The 25746-nt window shown below is 39.8% G+C and overlaps 1 protein-coding gene across 1 annotated transcript in view; it reads right to left on the bottom strand.

The window, feature by feature from the left end:
• The window catches only part of SLIT3 (slit guidance ligand 3), an 811806-nt gene that overhangs the window by 695692 nt on the left and 90368 nt on the right, over nucleotides 1-25746 (bottom strand). Inside the window, exon 4 of the mRNA XM_075068072.1 lies at nucleotides 24278-24349. Coding sequence (XP_074924173.1) covers nucleotides 24278-24349 — 72 coding nt within the window. The remainder of the gene's footprint in view (nucleotides 1-24277; nucleotides 24350-25746) is intronic.

The raw sequence follows: 25746 nt of genomic DNA, 5'->3' as shown, positions 1-25746 counted from the left end.
GTAAGTGTGGGAGTCAGTTTCTACAGATTTATTTATATAGGTATCTGGACAGGTGTGCATTTCTGTGGTTGTCCTCTATGGATTTGTATTTGGGCTTCTGGAGTGGGCCTTTAATGGACCCATTGCAGCTGTGATAATGTGTGGTACTAATTTCACACAAAATTACAATAAGTTTAGTGAACAAAAAATATGGAGCTGGTTACAAAAATGGGAAGAGGGAAGGGAAAGAATCATGAAAACCTTTGTGTAATTTCATTTTCTTTTTAAATTATGCTTTTTGACTATTTTGCTACCATATCCTTTAACAGATAAAACCTGAACTTAGCATAATACATCTGTCAAAACAATACATATGCCAGTTTAGACCTTGCAGTGAAAATGAGCATGTGAGAGAGGGTGGGGAAGAGCAAGTGAGGGAGGTATGGAGTGAGCGAGGGCAGGGCCTCGGGGAGGGGTGCACCTCAGGGAAAGGGCAGAGCAGTGGGTGGGGCAAGGGTGTTCAGCTTTCTGGAATTATAAAGTTGGCAACCCTACTACCAAGCTGGGAGACTGCTGGAGGTCCTGGGGAGCTGAGGACTGGCCAGAGCCGCTGAAGACATATGCTGACCCGACCACGGAGGAGTTGCCAGGACTACCTACCACAAGCCTTTTACCAGACGATCTGGACGACCCTCTACAGACTCAGGTACACACCGAAGGGGAGTTAGGAAGTGGCTCAGGGACAGCTGACCCTAGTCCGGCTGCGTTGTTGCCATAGACTCTGTCAGCATGTTGCAGTCAGGATCCCTGCCGATCCAGTGGCACGTCCCTCTGCCACTGTTAGGGCCCTAAGCCCGGATGCAGGAGAGTGGGTGGGCCCTGTGTCGCCCCACCACTCCAACCCTGGGGTGGAAGTCTCCCCCTCTAGGCTGAGAAACCAGTGCTTGTCAGCCATCCGCCTGAGCTAGGATGCCCCAAACCCTTGCTGCTCGACCCTGAACACAGGCCTGAGCTATAGACTCTTTTTGCCCCACCCAGGCCCTCCCTAACTGTATTTGTTGCTCAGCCCTGACTACAGGCCCAAGCTAGAGACTTGAGCTGTAGACTGTCACCCCGCTAATTCCCTATGGTAGGTGACGAACAGAGACGTAGTGAGGCAGAGTGGCCTCCCAGGGACCTGGAGAGGGAGGAGCCTCCGCTGCTAAACCACGAGAGAGCGCTATGGAGGGGATCCTCACATTCCACTGCTTTTCTCTACCTGGTCTTCCATGTCTCAGGGCTGTCCGGCATCTTTCACAAACACAATATTCACTCTTTTTTAGTTCAAAGAGTGGCAGACTTAACAGGAGAATCATTTCAAAGGCTAAAATTAACTCCAAGTTCCTATTCTGCCACAATCTAGTAACAGAGACTGATAGCTATACTTACTCTGCTCTTTCCCTTAATTACGGTGATTAAGCTTTGCAGGCACTGAGTTCACTACTGATTCTAACCCTGTTTCTATGAATCTTGGTTAGATTTTTACAAATTACACAACTTACTGTTCTCCAAGATGATTTTCATCTGCCATCAAAATTAGCTAATGCAAAAGTTTCAGAACGAGAATTCAGACATGTATCAATTCACTAAAACTTTGTTTATAAGTTTGTTTGTTTTTTTCCAAACTAAGTAATACCCATATATAGGGTGACCAGACAGCAAATGTGAAAAATCGGGACGGGGATGAGGGTTATAGGAGCCTATATAAGAAGAAGATCCAAAAATCAGGGCTGTCCCTACAAAAACTGGGACACCTGGTCACCCTACGCATATAGAAACAAAAACAAATGCTTTCTGACTGCACTGAAATCTACTGGCAATTTGCACAGCTGGTCAGCTACAAGTTTTTGTGCTGCAGAGTTCAACAAAAGCCACTCATGATTTCAACAGATGTGCTGATTTCTTTATAGGCCAATGGAAACAATACTTCCCCAACCTCAGATTCCCAGAAATAGAAACCAGAAGAGTCAGAATCCAAGAACTCTGCTGTGAGGGTTTAACTAGCAACATTACAACTTGAACTGGTGCTAACAGATGCTAAAGGTCCAAGATCCTAAAACAAATTTATAAGCATGGTGAGCCAATATGCCCACCCACAATTATTGACTGGCAAAATTTATAACTCTTTTTAGTCATAAGAAAGCTATATGAGCTTTTACTTCACAACAGGAAGCTGAGCCACAGTATTTTCCCCCAGGTTTCCTTGGCACTGTAAGACGCGAGCAAGGATGACTGGTAAAAGGAGCACACTTAAGAACTGGTGAGCGTGCATGATCATACTTTGAAAATATCGGTCCACTTTAGTTGGTGAGTGGTGACGGTCCTGCTGGAGTCTTCTTTGCTCCTGCACTCTCAGATAGAAGCAGTGAACAAAGAAGCCTCATGCACCAACAGCCGGCTCAGAGACTGTACCCTTTTCTGTTACAGAGGACCCAGTCATGATGATTCATATCTGTCACTTCCAAATGATATTATTGTAGTGCAATGTATTTGGAGCTGGACCTGAAAAACCCCAAAGTTACAGATTGTAGCAGCCCAGCTGCTAAACAGCATCAATACAAATATCATGTTTCACAATTCACATAGAGTATCTGCCCAGATATGAGTCCACTCAAAAATCCTCATCTACAAATCCCTCAAGGAACTGAGACTTAACTATTTCAGTGGTCACCTTTTTGTCTCTGAGACTTGGTATGCCAGTGTAATCAGCAAGGATACCATAGCTGTCACAAGGGATAAACTTTGTAGGGGAAAGCAATGCACAGTTGAAGGCCTGCAGCTACAGTACCATTTACTCTAGAGATCAAGCTGAGCCTGGGTTTTGTAACATTATTTCACCTCTTCAAGGAGGCCTTTTGCCTAATGGCTGTCCAAGGTTCCCCAGTTGTATTTGGAGACTGATCCTTGAGGGTGGACACAATGACGCTAGTGAGTGAAGAGCTATGCTTCCATCAAGGAAACCCATTTCACATGAAACTGTACCCAGATACTAGAGTTGCTTTAAAGGTACAGATGTTAATATTAATCTTACGTTTTCTGAAATGTATATGGCTTGGTATGGAACTATGCCACAGTACACACACAGGAGAACTAGCAGCATCTCCGATCTTGGAGTCTTATCTGTGGTTCATGTTCATTTTTAACAAACTTATTTTTAATAGCAGAGTCCTTCCTAGGAGTCCCTCTTCTCCACCCACAGTTCTGCAAACTTATCCCGTCATGGCAGTTCAACCTACCTTTCTGCTGAATTCTAGAAATAAATCCCTTTGGAGCTAATTACTGCCACGTGATGCTGTCACCAGGAGCTGAGTGCATTGTCCTCCCATTGGTGCCAGCTCAACAAGAGATATGGGATCTGGTATCAAATTCAAGCAAAATCCCTAGCCACACAACCAAGAGCATTTTCACTATTTTTTAAAAACCAAATTTTGTCTTTACATAAGAAAAGCTTAAAAAGAGGTTTGTGACATAGTCTGCATATGTTTAGAGGGGAAAGCATAGGATTAATGTGCCTGACAATTTGTTTTACATAACTGTGGTAGCAATTACAATGCCACCCACAGGCGGCTATTAGGTAAAATGGCTTTGCCCCTTCTCCCAAGTAGCCTTTCGCTAAAATAAATGGAGGATGCTGTGACACTAGCAGAATAGGTGCCAGCTCATGCCAGATCCACAGGCCAATTCACTTGTGTATTAGTATAGATCAAAGTGACTGTTAAATGAATATGAGTGTATTTCATGTTTGAACATCATAAAAACAAGTGGGTTGTTACTTGAATTGTTTCCACATATCTGTATCCCATTATAATGTAGTAGCAAATATTTACATTGTTTCTACCCTATAACTAAATAATCCAACAAATGAGAAAGAAGCCATGTGGAATGCAAATGAAGAACTTCAACACAGAAGAGCTAATTTCAGAAAAGAGCTTATTTCAAAGCATGTAGTCATTGTGCGTCCGGGCCACCCAGAAGATTCAGGGGGGCCTGGAGCAAAGCAATTTTGGGGGCCCCTTCCATAAAAAAAAGTTGCAAAACTATAGAATATTATATTCTTGTGGGAGCCCCTGCAGGGCCCGGGGCCTGGGGCAAATTGCCCCATTTGCCCCCTGCTCCCCCAGGCAGCCCTGTTGTGTGTGATGGTCACAGGTCAAACTCTCAAATTGCATTCCTCACTATCCATCATCAAAGAAAAAGCACACGTGGGTAGTGACACTGTCAGCTTGTTTTCTGTGAGAAGAAGCTATATGTATGGATTCAAGGAAAGAGCCTGTATCTCTGAACTCTTACAGGGAAATGTACTACATGCAAAGTGGAGATCCCCAGACATAATCTCGGTACCTTGAAAAGACTTTTGGGAAACTAGCAGTTTATTACTTCACTGCCACCATTTGGAATTACAAACTGACCCACCTGTGCATATATTTTACCTGCTTTAACCTCTCAATACCTCTCATTTCCTTTTCTTAGCTAATAAACCTTTAATTAATTTACTATAATTGGCTACCAGTGTTGCCTTGGATGTAAGACCTAGGGTGCCCATTGATCTGGGGCAAGTGACAGGTCTCTTGGAACTGGAAGCAACCTAAATGTGATGTGATTTTTGATGTAAGGAACCATTTTATCACAAAGTCCAGTTTAACTGGGTGGCAAGATAGACTAGAGAGTCTAAGGGGACTGTCTGTGACTCCACAGTAAGACTGTTATTGTGATCCAGGACTTCACATTTGTTACTCATTTGGTGAAAACTAATAATAGAAACCACCACCAGTTTGGGGTGTCTGCCTTGTTTTCTGACAGTCTGCCCTGAGGTAGGCAACTCACAGTCATGAGCCACTCCAGACAGTGTGACAGATGCTTCTGTCATGTATTAACTGTGGCATATTAGTTGTCTCATCACAGGTGGAAAATTTGGGATGCTTCAAGCTATTAGTGTATCACTGGAATGAACTGAAAGCTTTAAGCAGAAGAAATTTATACTGAAATCAAGTAAACAAACCCCCATAAATAAGCACTACAGATTTTTTTGTTAACCTTGTTATTTTATCTTTTCAGTTATCTAGTATGAAACGCAATACAAAAACTGCCTAATGAAGTGCTTTCCAACAAATAGTCATCAAAATTATATTTAAAAAAAGGCACTGTTAGTGACATTTCCCATGTTGAGATAGGTAATCATGGCTTACAGTTAGAAAACTACCTTAATTAGCATATCAATTTAGTACTCTAAATCGAAGGCTTGCTAATTGGTTTTAGGTAGCCAGCCAATAAATGTGTACAATAGCGAAACAGAATGACACCACCTCTCTGGAGAACTTGTTCCAATGAGTTTGGTCTTGTTGAGTTACAAATGAGAGATCTATGTCTTTTCATCAGAAAGTGACATGAAGATATAAGTCTTATAAGTAAAGCAGCCAAAATAAGATACAAAAGAGCAATTTAAGAAAATACTGGTGTCGATTCTATAACTGAACGCTGAAATTAGTTTTCCAAATTAAATATAAATATCCTAAACAGTAATCTGGGCCACAATACACACTCTTTAGCCATTTAGGTGCTAAACCATTGCCTAACATTTTCATTGAGTGCCCTGGTTGACTCACTAACCTCTAGTCCCAAGCTAAAGCTGCTAGTGAGAAGGAATTCAGAACTGGAAACAAGCTGCATGACTGGCTGACACACTTAGTTTTTCCTCTTTATTGTTTTATAAAATAGCATGATGAATTTGCTGAGCAATAATAGATCAGCAGAGAGCAATGTGATAAATCTGCTGCTGTTACTGCTCTGTTTCCAGACTGGAGTGTGATAGGTCAGCCAAGACGGGAAGCTTTATTTGGGAGGACCTTATGAGACAGAGCAATAGTAGTAAAAACAGCTTTTTCTTGATGGCTGCTGAACATGACCTGTGTTTGGCTGGGTCTACCTTGGTTGGTTTAAGCATAAATTAAACATGTTGTATATAAGAATATGCAAACAGTGTATAACAAAATTACACTGTAATCCACTCCATGATATTAATTTCTGTCTATTAGTGGAAGCTGACCTGCTACTAAAGGCCCATAATCCACAACCACTTGATTAAGGGGCACAGTTGTTTGCCTTTCTTAGCAGCTGGTAAAGTTTCTCTTTTAATACTTAGCTCTATAATGCTGATAGTACCTGTCATTTCTATGAAGCCTGCTAGTTAGTTCTCCACTGATACATCCAGTCAACACATATACTTTATTTGCAGATTTTACATAACTCTAATTTCCATTAATCCTACATCTGTTCAACATCAGTTCTACTGTTTTTGCTCTTTAAAGACTGTCAAGAAGAATCTTGGTATCCTAAGCATAGCTAATTAGATCTGTTTATAAAGATGCTACTTTTCTCTCTCACTTTTTACTGATGTGAAAGATGCTATATTTTAAGCAAGTGATTCTTCACAGATTTAGGGAGCCAACCATCATATTACCTCAGCAAAATTAGCCACTTCAATCTCAACTCAGATGATCTGGACATAGTGTTTGTTTTCAACACCATGTAATAACAAGTAAAGTATCAAATAATAGCCTTTTTTTCATAGACTCATAGACTCGTAGGTCAGAAGGGACCAATATGATCATCTAGTCTGACCTCCTGCACAAAGCAGGCCACAGAACCCTACCCATCCACTTTTCTAACAACCCCTAACCCATGACTGAGTTATTGAAGTCCTAAAAATTGTGGTTGAAGACCTCAAGCTGCAGAGATCCACCAGCAAGTGACCAATGCCCCACGCTGCAGAGGAAGGCGAAAACCTCCAGGGCCCCTGCCAATCCGCCCTGGAGGAAAATTCCTTCCCGACCCAAATATGGCGATCAGCTAAACCCTGAGCATGTGGGCAAGACTCACCAGCCAGCACCAGGAAAGAATTCTCTGCAGTAACTCAGATCCCATCCCATCACATCCCCTCACAGAGACCATTGAGCAGACTTATCTGCTGATAATCCAAGATCAATTGCCCAAATTAAACTATCCCATCATATCATCCCCTCCATATACTTATCAAGCTTAGTCTTAAAGCCAGATAAGTCTTTTGCCCCCACTACTTCCCTCGGAAGGCTGTTCCAGAACTTCACTCCCCTAATGGTTAGAAACCTTCGTCTAATTTCAAGTCTAAACTTCCTAATATCCAGTTTGTACCCATTTGTCCTTGTGCTACATTAGTACTAAAGCTTAAATAATTCCTCTCCCTCCTAACGTTAATCCCCCTGATATTTATATAGAGCAAGCATATCCCCCCCCGGAGCCTTCTTTTGGCTAGGCTAAACAAGCCAAGCTCTTTGAGTCTCCTTTCATAAGGCAGGTTTTCCATTCCTCGGATCATCCTAGTAGCCCGTCTCTGAACCTGTTCCAGTTTGAATTCATCCTTCTTAAACATGGGACACCAGAACTGCACACAATATTCCAGGTGGGTCTCACCAGCGCCTTATATAACGGTACTAACACCTCCTTATCCTTGCTGGAAATACCTCGCCTGATGCATCCTAAAACCGCATTTGCTTTTTTAACGGCCATATCGCATTGGCGGCTCATAGACATCCTGCTATCAACCAATACCCCAAGGTCCTTCTCCTCCTCTGTTGCTTCCAACTGATGCGTCCCAATGTATATCTAAATTCTTATTATTAATCCCTAAGTGCATGACCTTGCACTTTTCACTATTATATTTCATCCTATTACTATTACTTCCAGTTTACAAGGTGGTCCAGATCTTCCTGTATAGTATCCCGGTCCTTCTCTGTGTTAGCAATACCCCCCAGCTTTGTGTCATCCGCAAACTTTATTAGCACATTCCCGCTCTTTGTGCCAAGGTCAGTAATAAAAAGGTTAAATAAGATTGGTCCCAAACCGATCCTTGAGGGACTCCACTAGTAACCTCCTTCCAGCCTGACAGTTCACCCTTCAGTACGACCGCTGGAGTCTCCCCTTTAACCAGTTCCTTATCCACCTTACAATTTTCATATTCATCCCCATCTTTTCCAATTTAACTAACAGTTCCCCATGCGGAACCGTGTCAAATGCCTTACTGAAATCGAGGTAAATTAGATCTACCGCATTTCCTTTGTCTAAGTAATCTGTCACCTTCTCAAAGAAGGAGATCAGGTTGGTTTGGCACGATCTACCTTTAGTAAATCCATGTTGCAATTCGTCCAATTACCATTGACCTCAATGTCCTTAACTATACTTCTCCTTTAAAATTTTTTCCAAGACCTTACATACTACAGACGTCAAGCTAACAGGCCTATAGTTACCCGGATCACTTTTTTTCCTTTCTTAAAAATAGGAACTACGTTAGCAATTCTCCAGTCGTACGGTACAACCCCCGAGTTTACCGATTGATTAAAAATTCTCGCTAACGGGGCTCGCAATTTCATGCGCCAGTTCCTTTAATATCCTTGGATGGAGATTGTCCGGGCCCTCCGATTTTGTCCCATTAAGCTGTTCAAGTTTGGCTTCTACCTCAGATGCGGTAATATCCACCTCCATATCCTCATTCCCGTTTATCATCCCTCCATCATCCCTAAACTCCTCACTAGTCTTATTAAAGACTGAGGCAAAGTACTTATTTAGATATTGGGCCATGCCTAGGTTATCCTTAACCTCCATTCCATCCTCAGTGTATAGCGGCCCCACTTCTTCTTTCTTTGTTTTCTTTATTTATGTGGCTGTAAGAACCTTTTACTATTGGTTTTAATTCCCTTTGCAAGGTCCAGTTCTACATGGCTTTTAGCCTTCCTCACTTTATCCCTACATGTTCTGACCTCACTAAGGTAGCTTCCCTTGCTAATCCCGCCTTTCTTCCACTCCCTGTAAGCTTTCTGCTTTTTCCTAATCCCCTCTCTGAGATGCTTGCTCATCCAGCTTGGCCTACAACTCCTGCCCATGGTTTTTTTCCCCTTTCTTGGGATGCAGGCTTCCGACAGTTTCTGCAGCTTCGACTTAAAGTAATTCAGGCCTCCTCCGCATTTAAATCCACAAGTTCTCCGTCCAATCCACTTCCCTAACTAATTTCCTTAACTCTTTAAAATTAGCCCTTGAGAAGTCAAAAACCCTAATCCCAGATCTACCTTTGTTTATCCTTCCATCTAGTTTGAACTGAATCAGCTCATGATCACTCGAACCAAGGTTGTCCCCTACCACCATTTCTTCTACGAGGTCCTCACTGCTCACCAAAACCAAATCTAAAATGGCATCCCCTCTTGTCGGTACTTCAACTACTTGGTGAAGAAATCCATCCGCTATCACATCCAGAAAAATCTGAGCCCTATTATTCTTGCAAGCACTTGTCCTCCAGTCTATATCTGGGAAGTTGAAGTCTCCCATGATCACACATTTCCCCTTAGTGTTTACTTCATTAAAGACATTAAAGAGGTCTCTATCCATATCCAAATCAGATCCCAGAGTCTGTAGCACACCCCAAGCACTATCTCAGGGGAGGCTCTAGTAGCTTTTTACCCAGTGTGATTTTTGCCCAGACAGACTCTGTCTTATCCATTCCATCACTTCTTATTTCATTACAGTTAACCTCATCATTGATGTACAATGCTACTCCACCACCTTTGCCTTTCTTCCTGTCTTTTTCTAAACAGCACATAGCCTTCAATACCTGTACTCCAGTCATGAGTACTATTCCACCAGGTTTCTGTTATCCCTATAATATCCGGTTTCACTTCCTGCACCAGTAGCTCCAGTTCCTCCATCTTGTTACCTAGGCTCCTCGCATTAGTGTACAGACATTTTAATTTTTGGCGTTTGGCATCAGTGACATTCTTTACCCCGTTGTGCACAGACTTCTACCACCAGCATCACCTGTTAGTCTAGTTTCTACACCGCTTTTTCCTCCTTGGGTCAATTCTTCGGTCCACAAGCGTATCCCCTCTCACTTTGTTTACTTCCCTCTCCAGGTTAAATTCTGGCGTGGAGATCTCCTGACATCTCCCAACCATCTCCCCCAACTTCCTAGTTTAAAGCTCTCTTAATGAGGTCGGCGAGCCTCCATCCTAGAAGTCTATTTCCCTCCTTACTTAGGTGAAGTCCATCCCGAGAGAACAGTCGTCTGTCCGTAAATGCTTCCCAATGACCGTACATCCCAAAGCCCTCCTTATAGCACCACTGCCTGAGCCATCTGTTAATCGTCATAATCTTGTCACTCCTTCGTCGCCCCTGCTCTAGAACCGGCAGAATCCCACTGAAGATCACCTGAGCCTCGATTTCCTTGAGCGTCTTCCCCAGTCTGGCATAGTCCTCCTTGATACAGTCCAGCGAGTAACTAGCCGTATCATTCGTTCCCACATGAAGGACAATCAACGGATTCTTTCCCGCTCCCGCTAGGATCCTTTTCAGCCTCAGGTCCACATCCTGTATCTTAGCACCCGGCAGACAGCACACCCTTCTGTTCTCCCGATCAGCTCTAGTTACAGCCTGTCTATTCTTCTCAGTAAGGAGTCTCCAATCACGTAGACCTGCCTTTCCTGGTGACAGTGTGATTCTCCGGTCTATCCCCTGCACCTGCTGGCCTCAAGTCCTCTCGATTCGTATTCGCCCTTGCAATCCTCCTGGGGCTCATACTTGGTGTTGCCTCCATTGACTCCTCCCCTCCTTCTGCAGGACTAGCTGCTCGATATCTCTTTTTCCTTGCCTCTCTCCTTCAGCGAGCACCTGCTGTGCTCCATCTTCATTTTCCAACTCAGCAAACCTGTTCCTGAGTTCTATTTCTCCATCGCTGGCCCGTCTTTTCCTCTGCCTGGTTCTCCTAGTCACATGCTTCCACCGTCCACTTCCTCACCAGCAGTCCCTTCTCAGAATTCTTGGTCCTGCTTCCATCTGCACGTCTGAGCTTATCCCTGTGCCTCATCATGTCTGTGTTCCATCATCTGCTCAAACCCCCTTCTAAACTCAGCCAGAGTTTCCACTTGCATCTCCAGTCCTCTTATCTTTTCTTCCAGCAGCTCTATCAGGCGGCACTTCATGCAGACAAAACTCCTTTCAGGTGCCCCCTCCAGGACCATGTATATGCCACAGCTTCCACATCCGGTCATCCTCAGTGTGTCTCTCACCGCTGCCTCTGTCTCAGTCATGGCCTTTCCAACTCTGTGCCTGGCAGTCCACGCCACACACCGCACCAAGGCCCCCAACAACACTGGGCTGCTGGCAGACCCCTGCCCCCTCCCTTATCTGGCTTGTTGGTTTCTCTGCCTTAGTCCCCCCTGCAACCTCCCCCTGGAAACTCCCACTGAAACTCCCCTGTTAGCAGCTCTGTTGGCTGGCTCCTGCATTTTAAGTATCAGTGCATTTTAAATGCATATATTTCTGAAAATTACCAGTTGAGAGGTTAGAGGATCAAAATCCTACAATGGGTTCTGAGTGAGCAGATCTTTGTGCCCATGTGGAAGTGCACTGACTTCACTGGGAGTCCATATGGGTGCACGGATACACCTGCACTGAAGTCCCAGTAGTCCATTATTTTAGTTTAGGTCATGTTTGAACACTGCATAGAACTCTATGATGTTATGTTTCGTTTTGGAAACCTTCTTAGAGTTTCTGTAAAACATTTGGAAAATTAAGGATTCTGAATTTGCATATAAGACCGAAGAGAAAAGGTTTACATTCTTTGCTTATTCTGCAAGAGTGAATGTACATATTGCAAATAGAGATGAAGAGCGTGTACTGCATTGCACTATTTAGCCTTTATACTTTATCTCCTCAAAAGCACATTCATATGCCATTATTTAGAATGTGGTCAAATTTACTGCAAAGAATACTTCTGCCAGATTATTTTCTAATCAGGATCCACAACTCCTCAATCTTGGTCCAAACAGCCTAAATTTGTTGATCCAGGCCAGGCACAGCATTTTCCAAGCAGTTTATATGTATCTACATTTCAGGGATAGGAATAACTTGATGGGAGTTGATGTATAAGTGGGAAGAGAGTTATTCAGCATTGAGTTTTTTGGCATTTGGCCATTTCTACCACAGGAACTGAAGGAGAGCCACCCATGTTGAGAGACTAAAGTGCAAAAAACAAAACAAAACAAAAAAAAACATCACCCTAAGTACGTCTACTTAGCCTGCAGTCCTTCAACAGCAGGGCTAGTTGTCCAGCACATTAGTTAGGGGCTCTGATGTTTTTAACTGAGAAATTTCTGCTTAAACTGAGGATAATAAGAAAGCAAACTCTCTTATTTGAAGCCATACAAATATGACCTGGTACTGTATACTATCATACTAGAGTGTTTTGAGAATTTGAATATACCTACGCTATCCTTTTTTACATATGGGAAAACCAAGAGACAGAGTAACATGCCCAAAGCTATAGAGCGAGTCAATCATACATTAGGATTACAAATATTGGACTCCAATACCAAATGCCAACCCAAAAGACATCCTGCCTCTCTGAAAACCAGTGTGAATATTTTATTGTATTCAAAAATAATGAACCTACAAAAGTCCTGTTTTGCAGCTGTAATGGAAGAATGGAAGAACACTCTTGACTTACATCAACAAAGTGCTGTCTAGCATCATTTATTGGTGTGAGATATTTCCTCTGGAAATGAACAGTCCTTTGTCAGACACGGCCTTCAGTGTTTACACAGTTGGATTACCCAATCAGTAGAGAACCTAACAATAGACACCCCTTACATGACACATGGCCCTGAAACCACAAGCAAGGTCTCAAAGTACCACCCTCTCCACAGAATCCCTCCACCTCTACCATTCAGGAAACCAAGACATCTGCACAAAGTGGTTTTAAATAACTAACTTCACACAAGTGAGAGATTGATTCATCATCCTAGATTCCAATTACTTAGTTTCTGACGCTGCCTTTTTCATTTTCTACTAACGGGTGCAGAAAATATGAATCATTCATAATTAAATTAAATAAACTGAGCCCGCTGCCTGCACTGGGGAAGAACAGTGAACAGAGTCACAATTAGACTCTGCAGTTAAAGTCACTTCATTTCCAGACATAATATTGTTAAATATGCTATTTACCACTAGAGCAAAAAAAGCAAGCAATAAAATGGCTCCAGCTTGATAAATGGAATAGATGTCACCCAGCAATCTCCAATATGTGCCTTTGACCTAACGAACATCTTTTCAAACCAGAATTGCTTCCTAGAGACCAGCAAACATTTATTGTAATTATTTACTGTCTTCTGAACAGACCTGCTGTGATCTGTACACACTAAAACTACAATTACTGGATCTGGAAAATACCATAGCAACACTCCATTATGGCCCATACTATTTTGTTATGGTAATGCCCAGAAATTCAAGCTTATTGAACAGCTGAATTGTAAAGGCCGGGCTCTAACATGAAATGATATTGGAGCTTTAAGTCAAGAGTGAGATCTCTATTTTTCTATCTACTCTTTATCTAGTGAGAAAGAAATGAGGACATTAAGAGAATTTATGAACTGGTTGCTTCTCCTGATGCTTATTAGCTAAAAGCCTCCAGATTAGGTCAGAAATGATTTCATTCTTAAAGTTTCATAAGTATGAAGGTGGAATTGGGAACTTAAGGGCTGTAGTTCTAGATATTGTCTCTTTTAAAGTCAATTTTTGGTAATCCATAAATGTCCTCAGAAGTATCCTGGCTACAGTTAACCCATCAGGTACTGTATCAGCCATAGGCAAAATCCAATCCACATTACACTTATGTGGACTCCTATCAAAAGAAGCTCACTCACTGGGCCAAATTTCTGCCTTAAACTGCACCTGTGAAGAATTTGGCACATTGAATCTGGACGCTAACTCCAGTTTTCACATCTTTGCGTGATACACTGTCCATTCAATAAACAGAGTGTCAGCTGTGTAAATCCAGTTAATGCTGTTGAAAGTTACTTATCTAAGAATAATGAACGGATAACACACTTAGATCTTCATACTAGATACACAACCAAGTTCAGCAGAAGGAAAAGAAATTCTGAAGATTAAAACATATACATTCAATAAAAAGTCAGACTATGACAGTTAAACAGTTGGCTTGAACTTCTGTGTACCTGTTGTAAATTCATCAACATGATTTTGCTGAACTTTCTGGATCCCCAACAGATCACAGATTTGTGATTACAATCATCACGCTGTGTCACCATTTCCATTATTAACTCTTATTTTTGGGTCTTTTTAATGTAGCAGTGCATGCCTTTTGCAGGCTCAAGATTAGGAACACTCCAAAAAGAGTATTTCTGAAAGCTCTTCAAAAAATACTTACTATATGTTTAGGTCTAATTTTTATGTGTGGACAAGGAAAAGTAGAGAAAAAGGAGGTTAAGGAAGGTCAAAAAGAAATCCAAGCTTCTCAGTTTTTCCCTGACATATTAACAAGTCTAATCACATATGCTCACTTGTTCAAGTCTTTTTATACCCTGCTATGCATTATGCCTGTATTAGCTAGCATTAACGTGCTGCTTACCTCATCCTAGACTAGACACTTAATAGAGGAGATCTGTAATAAAGCGCACAAACTCAATTTATAATCTTAGAGGATATTGTTTCCATTTGCTAACAACTTTATACAGAGTAAGCAAACAACCCCATAATAAAAAAGCAGATATTTCTTTTGGATGGGAGAATTTTCATAGTTAAACTTTTGTCTCTTTCCCTTTTGTAAAAGCTTCACAGACCTGTTACAAATTGTATTTAATGTTTGCAAAGCTCTGAAGACTTTTTTTTTATTTAAAGAGGTGTTAAATTCATACATAATAGTCAAACAGCTCCCAGCCATCTATCATCCTGGCTTCCACAACATCATTTGTTGAAGGGCATTCTGAACAGCATTTGGAACACTGGGGAATTTTGATTGGAAGGTGAAGTCAGTTTTCCCCACACTGGAATAATCTATTATATTCTTGGCAAGTTCTCACTTTACAATTTATATGAAAGAAAAATTATTGTATTATTAAACACTGTCATCACTTTTAATGATAAATATCAACAAGATAAATACTAACATTGATCTGAATTACAACCAAAGCTGGAATAAATTAGTATAAGTGAACGAAGTCTGTAAGGTTCCCCTCATTGTTATAAAAGCATCGTTTCTTGGGTGGGATTGGTGCCAGTTTAATTTCTCTCACCCCTTCCACATAATAACACAGAGGAACAGCATGGTCTAGTGGATTGAGCACAGGCTCTAATCTCATTTTTGCAATTAACTGAGTCTCTTAGTCCAATATTCATCTTCTGTTTTCTTCCCTCTCTACAAAAAAAATGGAGATAGTGCTCTTCTCCCACCTTCACATCTATTTTGAGGGCTAATTAATGTTTGTATGGTGCTCTTTGAACGGAAAGCACAATGCAAGTACCAACTATTATTGCTACCACAGCGAAGCCTCAATGGAATGCATTCGTTTACAGTTGGGTGATTTACAGTTGGAGCTGCTTGCTTGTTGCAGGGGAGGAAGGGGAAAGGACAATACGCCCTGTAACTAACATATGATGTTAATGACTGAAGCTCTAAGGCCCTGATTCAACAGGAAAGGAAACAGCACATATATTCTGAACAAAACCGATTTTCTTATACTGAGAGAGAACTTTCACAGCCCAAAATGGATATTGTAGCCTGCTACAATGCAAATAAACTGAATTTACTAGATATACTACATTCAATACACACATTCCTGGGCAAAAGCAAAACAAGTGTCCCATTCAGAAAAAACTAAGGCCTTATTAACCATAGATATGAGAATAGTATTCTCAGACCAATGGTTTTATTAATTACTGTTACAAAAAGTTCTTACCTGCTTTATTTCACCAATTATTGTGAGTTATTATCTACAAACCGTTCTAATGATTTTACTAAGAAATTGAAATGTTCGCCCCACAGACCAACTGGGTTGGCAAATTCCCTTGAGCTACAAATATTTGGAGCATGTTACAGACTATATGATGTTATATTCAGTAACCTCTATCCATTAGTATCTGACAACTTTTTGTATTAAAATTAGATCTCGTCTCTCTTTTCAAACACAAAGGAACTGGATTTACAGTATTAATTTTCCAACTGATGTGATTTACCTGCATGTCTTCTCTCTCCACAAGTACAATTTACAAGTGGAAATGACAAAATGTTGGTGCTTGATTACTTGCAATGCTTTACAATCTTTTGATTTTAATAAGTTTTGTCTGGACCAATGTATTTCACAATTATAGAATCTCTCTGCTACCAGGCTGCATTTTAAAATTTCAAGATCTCTGTATTTTAAGGTTATGTCTACACTGTAATAACATACCAGAGGCTGGCCCAGGTCAGCTGATTCAGGCTCACAGGGCTCAGGCTGTGGAGCTATAACGTTGCAGTGACATTTGGCCTCAGGCTAAAACCTGGGTTTTGGAACCCTACCCCTTCGCGGAGTCCCAGAGCCCAGGCTCCAGCCCAAGCCCAAGCCCAAGCCCAAATGTCTACACTGCAATTAGCCCTGCAGACTGAACCCTGCAAGCCCATCAGCTGACCCAGGCCAGCCATGGGTGTTTGAGTGTAATATAGACATGCCCCAAAGCTGTTGGCAATCTGCTGTCTTCATATATTCCAGGCCTTCTCAATCTTATCTGATCTGGTTCATCCATTTTTCAGAACCTCGCTGGCTTTGTGAACTGACAAGCTACTATGGGTGACAGAACCTAACAGACACTCTTCTTACTACAATCAATTGTGAATTCAGAAGTCTAAATAATCATTCGATCTCATTCAGGTTAGCTTTTTAAAAATAGTTTTCTTTTAAGGCATATTACTTCCAGAGAAGTGCTTTGGGTTGGCCTTGGTCATTTAAAACGCTACACAATTGAATATGTTTATGTTGTGTTCTTCGTACAAAAACGTAAGTGCCATGACCATCTCCAGAATTTACCAATGCATACTGAGTATTGAAACTATCCTCTTACATGCAACGCACAAAAAAGGCTTTTTTAAAAACTGATGGAATTTAGGTTCCAGCTTCTCATGTTAAAAAAGTCAATATAATTACAAACTAAAGCTTGTTTTTATAGTTGTTAAATAGGCTTTTGTGTTTGTTTTTTGCATATGCACACCTCAGTTTGCAACATATTTTTAAGTTTAACATTATTTTTGTTATCCATTTGTTAACTACTGATAGGCTCAACCTCTGGATTTGTCTGGTTACCACCTCAAATACTTTGACTTCTGGATTTAGTAAGATGTCCTCCCCCTATGTACCTATGCACCGATCCAAGGAATTTGACCATTAACTTTAACAGTGATTCCAATAAAGGTATTTATGTTAGATATGAAATTAGTTGGGAGACAAGGTTGAGATTAAGACCTAGGCAATCAAGACAACAGAAGAATGACAATTATGCACACCTGTGCAGCTGATCATGGGACCATTTATCATGAGCATTACCTTAAAACTCTTATCTTCTAAGATAAAGCAAATATTAAATCCATAAGTTCCAAAGCCCCACCTTCCAAAGCAAAAGGCTCCATATGGTTTATGCACCAGTCTATGAGAAACTCATTTTGTGGGATGTTTCACATTCCACTTGAAAGTTTATTCCTCTACATATTCCTGTGGTAATGTCAACCAGATGTGACAAAGAAGCCTGTGAATAATCATAAAAATTACAAGCATATTCTAATTCTGAGGTACTGTAAAATCATAGTTTGTTCTCTACCATTGCACCTTGTAGAGGGCATCTAGGATTACCTGCTCATTTTAGAAAGCTTATCAGCTAATGACTGGTTCTTCATTTTACATTAATTACTTATTAGTGCTGCAACTGAGCACGGCGTTTCAATGTAAATAGCAAGCTAAGTTCCTTTACCTGATGGTTTTACAGTCTAAAAATAGATCAAAAGCAACTCAAGGAGAACTGCACAGTGAGATTCGTTGAGACAATGATCTAGAAGAGGAAGAAGACACCACTTCATGATATAGCTTCTAGCACAGGACAGAAGAAAAATTGTGTGCAATGTTTTAATGATTAACTACTATTTGGGGAAAAAAAGTAACCAAAGCAAGTTTGCACATCAAATAATGCTCATCACCTCAGATGCACTTACTTTTGAGGAGGGATCTAAATAAGAAGAGTCTAAAGCTCTTCCTGCCATGCAATAAGTAATTGAAAATCAACGTTGAAATTTTATACACATACATGAAATAGCTTTTTTCATTGAATTTAAGTTTCATGTTTTAGTCTTGAACTCTTCCTGTTGAATACAAACATTAATCCAAGAAATATGCTGGATCTGGAAAGAATGGTAAACAACTATAGATTGAGAATGAATATTTCACCAATAAAGCTGGAAGAGAAATAAGAATAGCTAACAAAATATTAATTGAAATTAACAAAGTATTACAGAATATCTATGTGTACGAGACAAAGCTAAATCTGTGGTGCTGATCAAAATGTGTAACTTCTTGACCAAAAAATTCTGCTCATCACATCAAAAATGACTAAATGTATATAATGTGTGTTGAAACAGGTATTTCATTGTGCATGAATATTCTTACAGAAAGTAAGCAACATCACATGGAAACTGGGGTCCAGCAAACACAACATCAGGTACTGCCTACTTGTGAGCTACATATATTAGGTCTGATTTTCAGAAATGCTAGTACCCCAACTGTGAGCGTTCAGTCAGCACATGATTACGTCAGGCTAAGGTCAACAGTAAAAAGAAGCTCTCAAAAACCAAAAATATCTTACAGATTTCTAGGATCCAAAATGAATCTTGTCTTTAGATCAAAGCTCAAACGTTATTTGCCTCTGAAGTTTTATAACACCATAATAGAATTAGTGGGGAAGGGTTTATGTATTTTTAAATAGTCTTCACATAGCACAAAAGCTCTTTTAAAGAAGGGGAAAGACCTCTCTTAGACTAACTGGAAAGCTGTGTACTCTATCTTTCACTAGAAAAAATAAGTACATCTTTTTAAACTTACGAAAAGTTGCAAGCATCTGATTGGTAATGAAGCACAGAGCCCAGCTTGAAAAGTAACCTGAAATTTCCCTGGAGCTGAAGTTTGATGACCTTTGATTTTTTAGAGGTGAAATGTGGTTTGAGATAAGTGTTAATTGCTTTCTTTCCAATCTGAGAATGGTAAAGCTAGAAGAAAGCACCAGATTATTAGATATTTCATCTGTCATCTGCAGTAAAGGAGAGGCCACAGACAATGCATTTATTCAGGCTTTATTGTCATCATTTGTATAAAAAAAAAGGTGCCCATACTTCCTTTATTTAGGAGGAAGAAATGTAAGGGTACAAGTGTTTAGCAGAAACACTATTTTTTAAAAGCAGTTGCAAGTGTTAAATTCATTGATGTAAATGCTTTCCTCCAATTAGTCCATAATAGCCGGTAAGGTCTGTCTAAATAGGCATGAGTTAATAGAAAAAAAATGGCCAGAAAGGAAGGCGTAATAGTTCTCAAGACCTGTAATTATTTCTCAGCTCCTCTGAAGGATGAGGTTATTGATTACTGCAGGTAAACAGCTTCTGGTTTGCCAATATGCATCCCAACACATGGTGAATGAACTTTTAAAATCATCACCAGTTTTCTCCCACCAAGGCAAGCAAAGTAAAGGGTATGGCAGAGGTATGCATCTGTTCCAGCTCTGAAGTCTGCCACTTCAGACATGTTTGCTTTAATATGTAGTCTTTAATATGCATATCAGCACTGGAAAGAATTTTCACTCCCCTCTACCCTCTAACTTTCCTACAGCTCAAAGAAAATGAGAAGAGGTTCTGCTGAAATAAAAAAAATATAAACACACACAACTTTACCCCTACAGGAAACTAACAGGCAACATTTCAACTCACACAGGAACAGTTCCAGGCAGTCATGATTTGTGGAACAAAAGTAATTTAAATTTATTTTACAACCTCTGTGACCAATTCTGAAAACAAACACTTTCAAGTATCTGTCAAACGACCCAGGGTTATAAGAGGTATGCCCAAGTGTTCACCAGATTGGACCATCTTGTGACACCCGCCATCAATCGCAGTTGCTACCAACACCAGTATTAATAAATAAGATCAAATTGCCAACTCTCATGGAGTTATCACCCGGCTGGGTTTTTTGTATTTTTTCAGTAAAGTTGAGTTGGATGGCTTGTCATACCTTTTCTTACGGTCCAAAAACCTGCTGTGTGTCTGTGTGTGTTTGAAATAAGCAGCTGATACACAATGATTGGGCTTTCATGAATGTGTGTGGTTTGTATATTTAAACAGAAGGTCTGCAACCTTATATGCTACACACATCTTAGCCCTACTGTTATGTCAGTTAGAGTTACACACATGGAATGATTATGGTGAGCTGAACTAGTAACTCACCTAGTCACAAATCTAGCAGGTTGTCTATGTTCTAACTTCTACTAAGAGGATGAGAAAAGTGATTTGGCAGTCCAGTGGGCTAACCTGTGTCAAACTGTGGCAGCCCACACAATACATGTTTGAGTACTGCACATAACTAAAAAGAAGATAGAAAACTGAACCAGTATTATCATCTTTCCCTTTTTCTTCCATCTCCCTTTATTTTCTTCTCTTTTTGTCTGAGCTCCATTGAAGTCTTGTCACTCTTACTCCTATCAGGGCGGGTGCAAGGCTATTTTGCACCCTAGGCGAAACTTCCACCTTGTGCCCCCATTTCCCCTCCGTCTTCCCATCCCCCTCCTCCTGGAGCATCGCTTATTATAATCTTTCAAAAATGAATACTGCATAATGTGGCATTGTTCATGTATACTTCCTTCCTTCATTCTTTCATATCAAGATCTACTACATTTTATTCTACTTTTAGAATATTCAATTATTGTTATTAAAAAAATTTATAAAATTAGAATGGCTGATACTCTGTCATACAACAACTGACAAATATGACAAATTTCAACAACCTACACATGCATATTCACACATGATAAACATATATACACTCAAATACTTAACATATACCCACAACTGACACAAAGTATTAGTGAAATGATGCAGCAGCAATTGCCAGAGTCTTAGATCTGAAACAACTCAACAAAAATAGTTAGCCTCAGTCGACAACCTCCGAAAACTAGTAAACCTAGCATTATAAACAGCCTGTCAGAACGGGTAATGGCTGCGCACGATGAGAAAAATGACGTCATTGCCACTTTGTACTGTAGTGAAGCAGTATGCTTGTGCTTACAATGCAGAGCTGGCATAGGCTATAGCTGTAATGTACAAGAGAAGAAAGACAAGTTAAAATGCAAGTTCAACAATGTTTCTCTTTTCTTTATTAATTCGTTTTCCAGCAAAAGTGTAAAAAAAAAAAATTGGGGGCACCTCTTTTTGCCACCCCTAAATCTTGGTGCCCTAGGCGGCTGCCTAGTTCTCCTAGTGGTTACACCAGCCCTGCTCCTATTCCCTCTTCACTTTTGCCTCACTTCTGTTATTCCCCTTCCTTGTTGTCTTAATTGTTCTCTTTTCTTTTAAGTTCATGCCAGCCACTGAAAAAGAATGTCAGAGGCATGCCCCCTTCATTTAAGTGTTTTACCCAGAGACCTATTGCCAGTGAAATTGATTAATTTTGCTGGACTCCAGTGAATTTAGCTCATGGCAGGAAAGTAAGAAAAAGCACCTCTGAATTTTACTGTGGGCAGATTCAGAGCAGTTGTGCAAAAATCAGATACCAGTGTTATCTGTCCAGTTTCCTTAAGTACAAAAGGGGTAAAAATAATAATAATAAAAAAGTCTTTCATCCACATTCATCCCAATGGTTAGGTTGCTGCTCTGGTTATTCCTGCACCACTGAACCATGTATAGCAAAACCGGCCTATTACTTTTGAAAGCAGCAATAATGATAAATTGTTACTGTATCTAGGGTACATGTTTCACTTTACACATTATTTCAATTTAATGCTTGTACTTTTAAGAGAAAAGACTGCTTTCTGGCTAAGCACAGTTTGAGAGGATAGATCCCAACTACTACCAATGACTGAGACCCTGGGATCACACCTGCATACCTCACTGGACTGATGAGACTTCTTATTCATTAACATTTATAAAACATTCCGAGGGGAATCACTATAGAAGTGTCAAATTCATACTCAACTAGACCTCTTAGATAATTACTCCATAAACTCTATAAAAGCACATCTATTATCCTAGTTTTCAAGGACGGTAAACAGCTTGATTATCTGAATAATCAAAGGAACATAGTTTTGAATATATTTCATATCAAAATACCTGACTACTTGCACTTTGATTAGTTGCACCACCTTATAGTAAGGCATATCTTCATAGGAGTGGTTCATGGAGATTTGTATTGGCATATATAAAGCCTTTCCATAGATGCAGCAGATAACCTGAGATTACGGAAATACTAAACTAGATTATTATACTATACCGTTGTTTTGCTGTAGGAATTTAAATGCATAATGGAAGGAGGTCATGTGCATTATCAAATCAGGATATGATCACTGTACTTGTGTATCAACATGCTGAACTGCAGAAGCCGCTTTAAACCTATTGATAATCACAGAGAGTCTGATAGCTGTCTGTGGAAGAGGAAATCTTCTACTTCTTAAATAATTGAGATTATGTTATTACATACAGATTAGCTTTGCATAATTTTACTTTAACGAGTGCTGGCACTTGCCTATAAAACAAAACAACCCAAATACTTTAGGAGAATGGTTTAAATGGGGTGTGGCTGAGGCCAACTACCCTATCAACAAGGTATATAGCAGTGTGCAGTTTTGACTAACGAACAGTTTCAACATGTGCAAATTACATAAACTTGCACTAAGGATCTTAGAAAACTCAATCAAATATCACTCAGTCCTAGAAAGTCCACTCAATGAATATTTCCAGGGCAGTTAAAAGCTGTAGCAAGGCTAACATATTCCAAGAGCAGGTGTGTCACAGTGGTACTTGAGAGTCTATAGGTAGATTTTGAACGTAAAAGACAGGTATGGCTTATGAGGTTGTGTCTCCAGAACAATGCTGCTGATCAGAAGCTCCAAGAGCTACACACAAAGTTCTTCACAATGAAATTCTGACAACACGAAGGAGTTTAATATGTGAAAATAGGTCTCCACAATGGTATCAGGACCGCTCCTGGCTGAATATTACCCAATTCTTTCACTTTAAAACTTGGACAAAGAGTCTATTTTTAAAATAGTGAATTGGTTCCCAAATTTAGCTTCACCATCGCCATATGTTTCACATTTCCACAGGAAGAAAAATTTATTACATTGCCTAAATGGATAGTTTGATTGCATAAAGAGGTATTAAAAAACAATTATCAAAACCCCACATCAATGAAGCAACTTTTCATTCACCCTGTAGTAACTTTACAATTTCACTAGCCAGATCATAAATCTTACTAACCAGCCTCCTATAAATCTAGATAGCCAAACTTTAAAAGAGGTTGACCACATAAGTTCTCTTCTGATTTTTTGTTTTGTTTTGTTTTGTTTGAGAAGTTAATTTTCTAGGTTTCAGAAAACTGTTCTGAAGACACTTTGCCTTCTGCTTCCCTCAGACTTCGCATTCTAATCTTGGTGGTATCTGTACAACCTTACCCTCTGCATGTAAAAGAACTATCAGTTCCTCTTTCTTGCATCAAAAATTGGGGGGCATTCATGGTCATCATCATATGATTCTACTACACTGAGTAGACTGAGAAAAATATATCACCAGCCAGCTTATCTCTGTTATTCTTCTGATGTGCAAGTTGGCTCCAATGCCAATCTACAAATCTCATCTAATAACATCTTCAGTGTCCATGGAGATGGAAAGCATTACATTTGCCCCATTCTTCAAACAGTAGGAGCCATTCTTCCAGCCTTAACTGTCTCTGAACATTGGCTCAGTTAAAACAACATGTCTTAAATTAATAGCTAGTCGTGACAAACCATTTTATGCCAACATGCCCATCTTAAATAGCGCAAAAATTGACTATTTCTCTGTGGACAGCTTACTACACTGAAAGCAAAAAGTGGCCACTTCTGCACTAATCCTGCAACTCTACACAGGAAGTTTTAAGTATATTGACTCTGAAGTCATTATTTTGAATCCACATCAGCTATGAAACAGGGAAAGAAAGTCTGTGGTTTCTTTCATGTATGTATTTATTTTCTAGTACATAACTACCATAACATAATGGTAAAATGTTCTCATGAAACTATGGAAACCTAGATGTATCTTAAATGTCACTAAAGTACCTAACCAGAATATCATAGCAAATGCACTATCCACATAATGAATCAAGGCACATACACAATAGAAGTAAACTGCACTTACAATCTGGTTAACTTCAGCGTGTTCTGGAAAAGCAGCTCGGGTAAAACCTGTAATTTATTCTTGTTCAGACGCCTAAATAAATAAAGAGAATACAGTTAACACAAAAAAGGCATTAGAATAATTTTCATACTCAGGAGCCTATTCCATCTTCCACAACACATGTAACTCCCATTAAAAGATGTGAAAAGCCATGGTATTAAGCTAGTACAGAATGGTATTAAGCTAGCCTTTGTGCACATTATTAATACACAGGGTCAGCACATCATGCCATGTGTAGACCACCTGGCCAGCTCCTTGAAAAATAAGATAGAAAAAGCAAATATTAAGTCAGAATGCTAAACTGTGTACAAGTGTATCTGAGCGTTAAGTCGTATTGGATGCTTACTAATATACAAATCGCATGGCTCCCCTGCTGAGTTTTCAGTGCTTTGAAGAGATTGGCAGAAGGTATCTGGTTTTCATCTTTCTTTCTAAACATGTAGGCAATAATAAGTTAAATATCCCAACCATCCTGGAATTATTTCCAGACTGCCTATTGTATCTACTGTACATGGTCACATTAATTTTTGTTTTAAAAAATTGTACATTAAACATTAACTTTGGAAATCTGAGCACTATTGTGAAAAGTATGAAAACACACTTTTAATGGGACTACTGCATCCTTGCAACCTATTTTAGTAAAAGTATCTCCTAAAATAACTTTTGGGGGACCTGTTTTAATATTTATTTTCTAAGTAATTTTAACATATTCATTTGACCAACTTTTGCATTAACTCACTAACACATCCTGCTAAGTGGGAAAAGTTTCTTTGCCCATCCTGCCCTCCAAAAACTACAGAAGTATCTATCATCCCGAAGTAAAAATTATCTTTATAACAGTCATTCAAAACTGAAATCAGCTTAATGTAGACAAAGCAACCCATTTTAGAAACACAAGTTAAATACTGCAATGTACAGCAGAAACAGACATCTGTTCATCTACAAGCTCAGTAAATGTTGCTTAAATGTAACAATTGACCTGAACTCACAGAAAAGACATTCAAAGCTAAAACTAAATATCTGGCTCCAGTCTCCCACAGAATAGTTCTGTTTTGTGTCTCTCTATAGCTTAAAAAAACAACACACAACATTTGGCTAATCTTCCCTGAATGTTTGTAACAGTAGTAATGAGTCTGATTCCATGATATGATGGGGGTTACTAGGGTTCTGCTCTCAAAAGCCACGTGGACTATTTAAGAGAAATACTGATGCTTAGCCTCCAATTCCTGGCTTCTAATTTTCTTGGATGCTGAGTACTTCATTTAATTTTCCATGCCTTTCTGGATTTATTCACCATTTTGGCCTGAAAGATCTTCCTTAGGGATCAGTCTAAGGTCACTGGGACTGAAAGGCTGGAGTTTTCATATGGCTACCATATGAATAAATCCAGCAACAATGGCAAAAGGCAACCATATATGTACTTCTCATCC

Source organism: Chelonoidis abingdonii, chromosome 7 (genome assembly GCF_003597395.2).
Source record: "Chelonoidis abingdonii isolate Lonesome George chromosome 7, CheloAbing_2.0, whole genome shotgun sequence".
Lineage (NCBI taxonomy): Eukaryota > Metazoa > Chordata > Testudines > Testudinidae > Chelonoidis > Chelonoidis abingdonii.
This window is presented reverse-complemented; position numbering and strand designations above follow the sequence as displayed.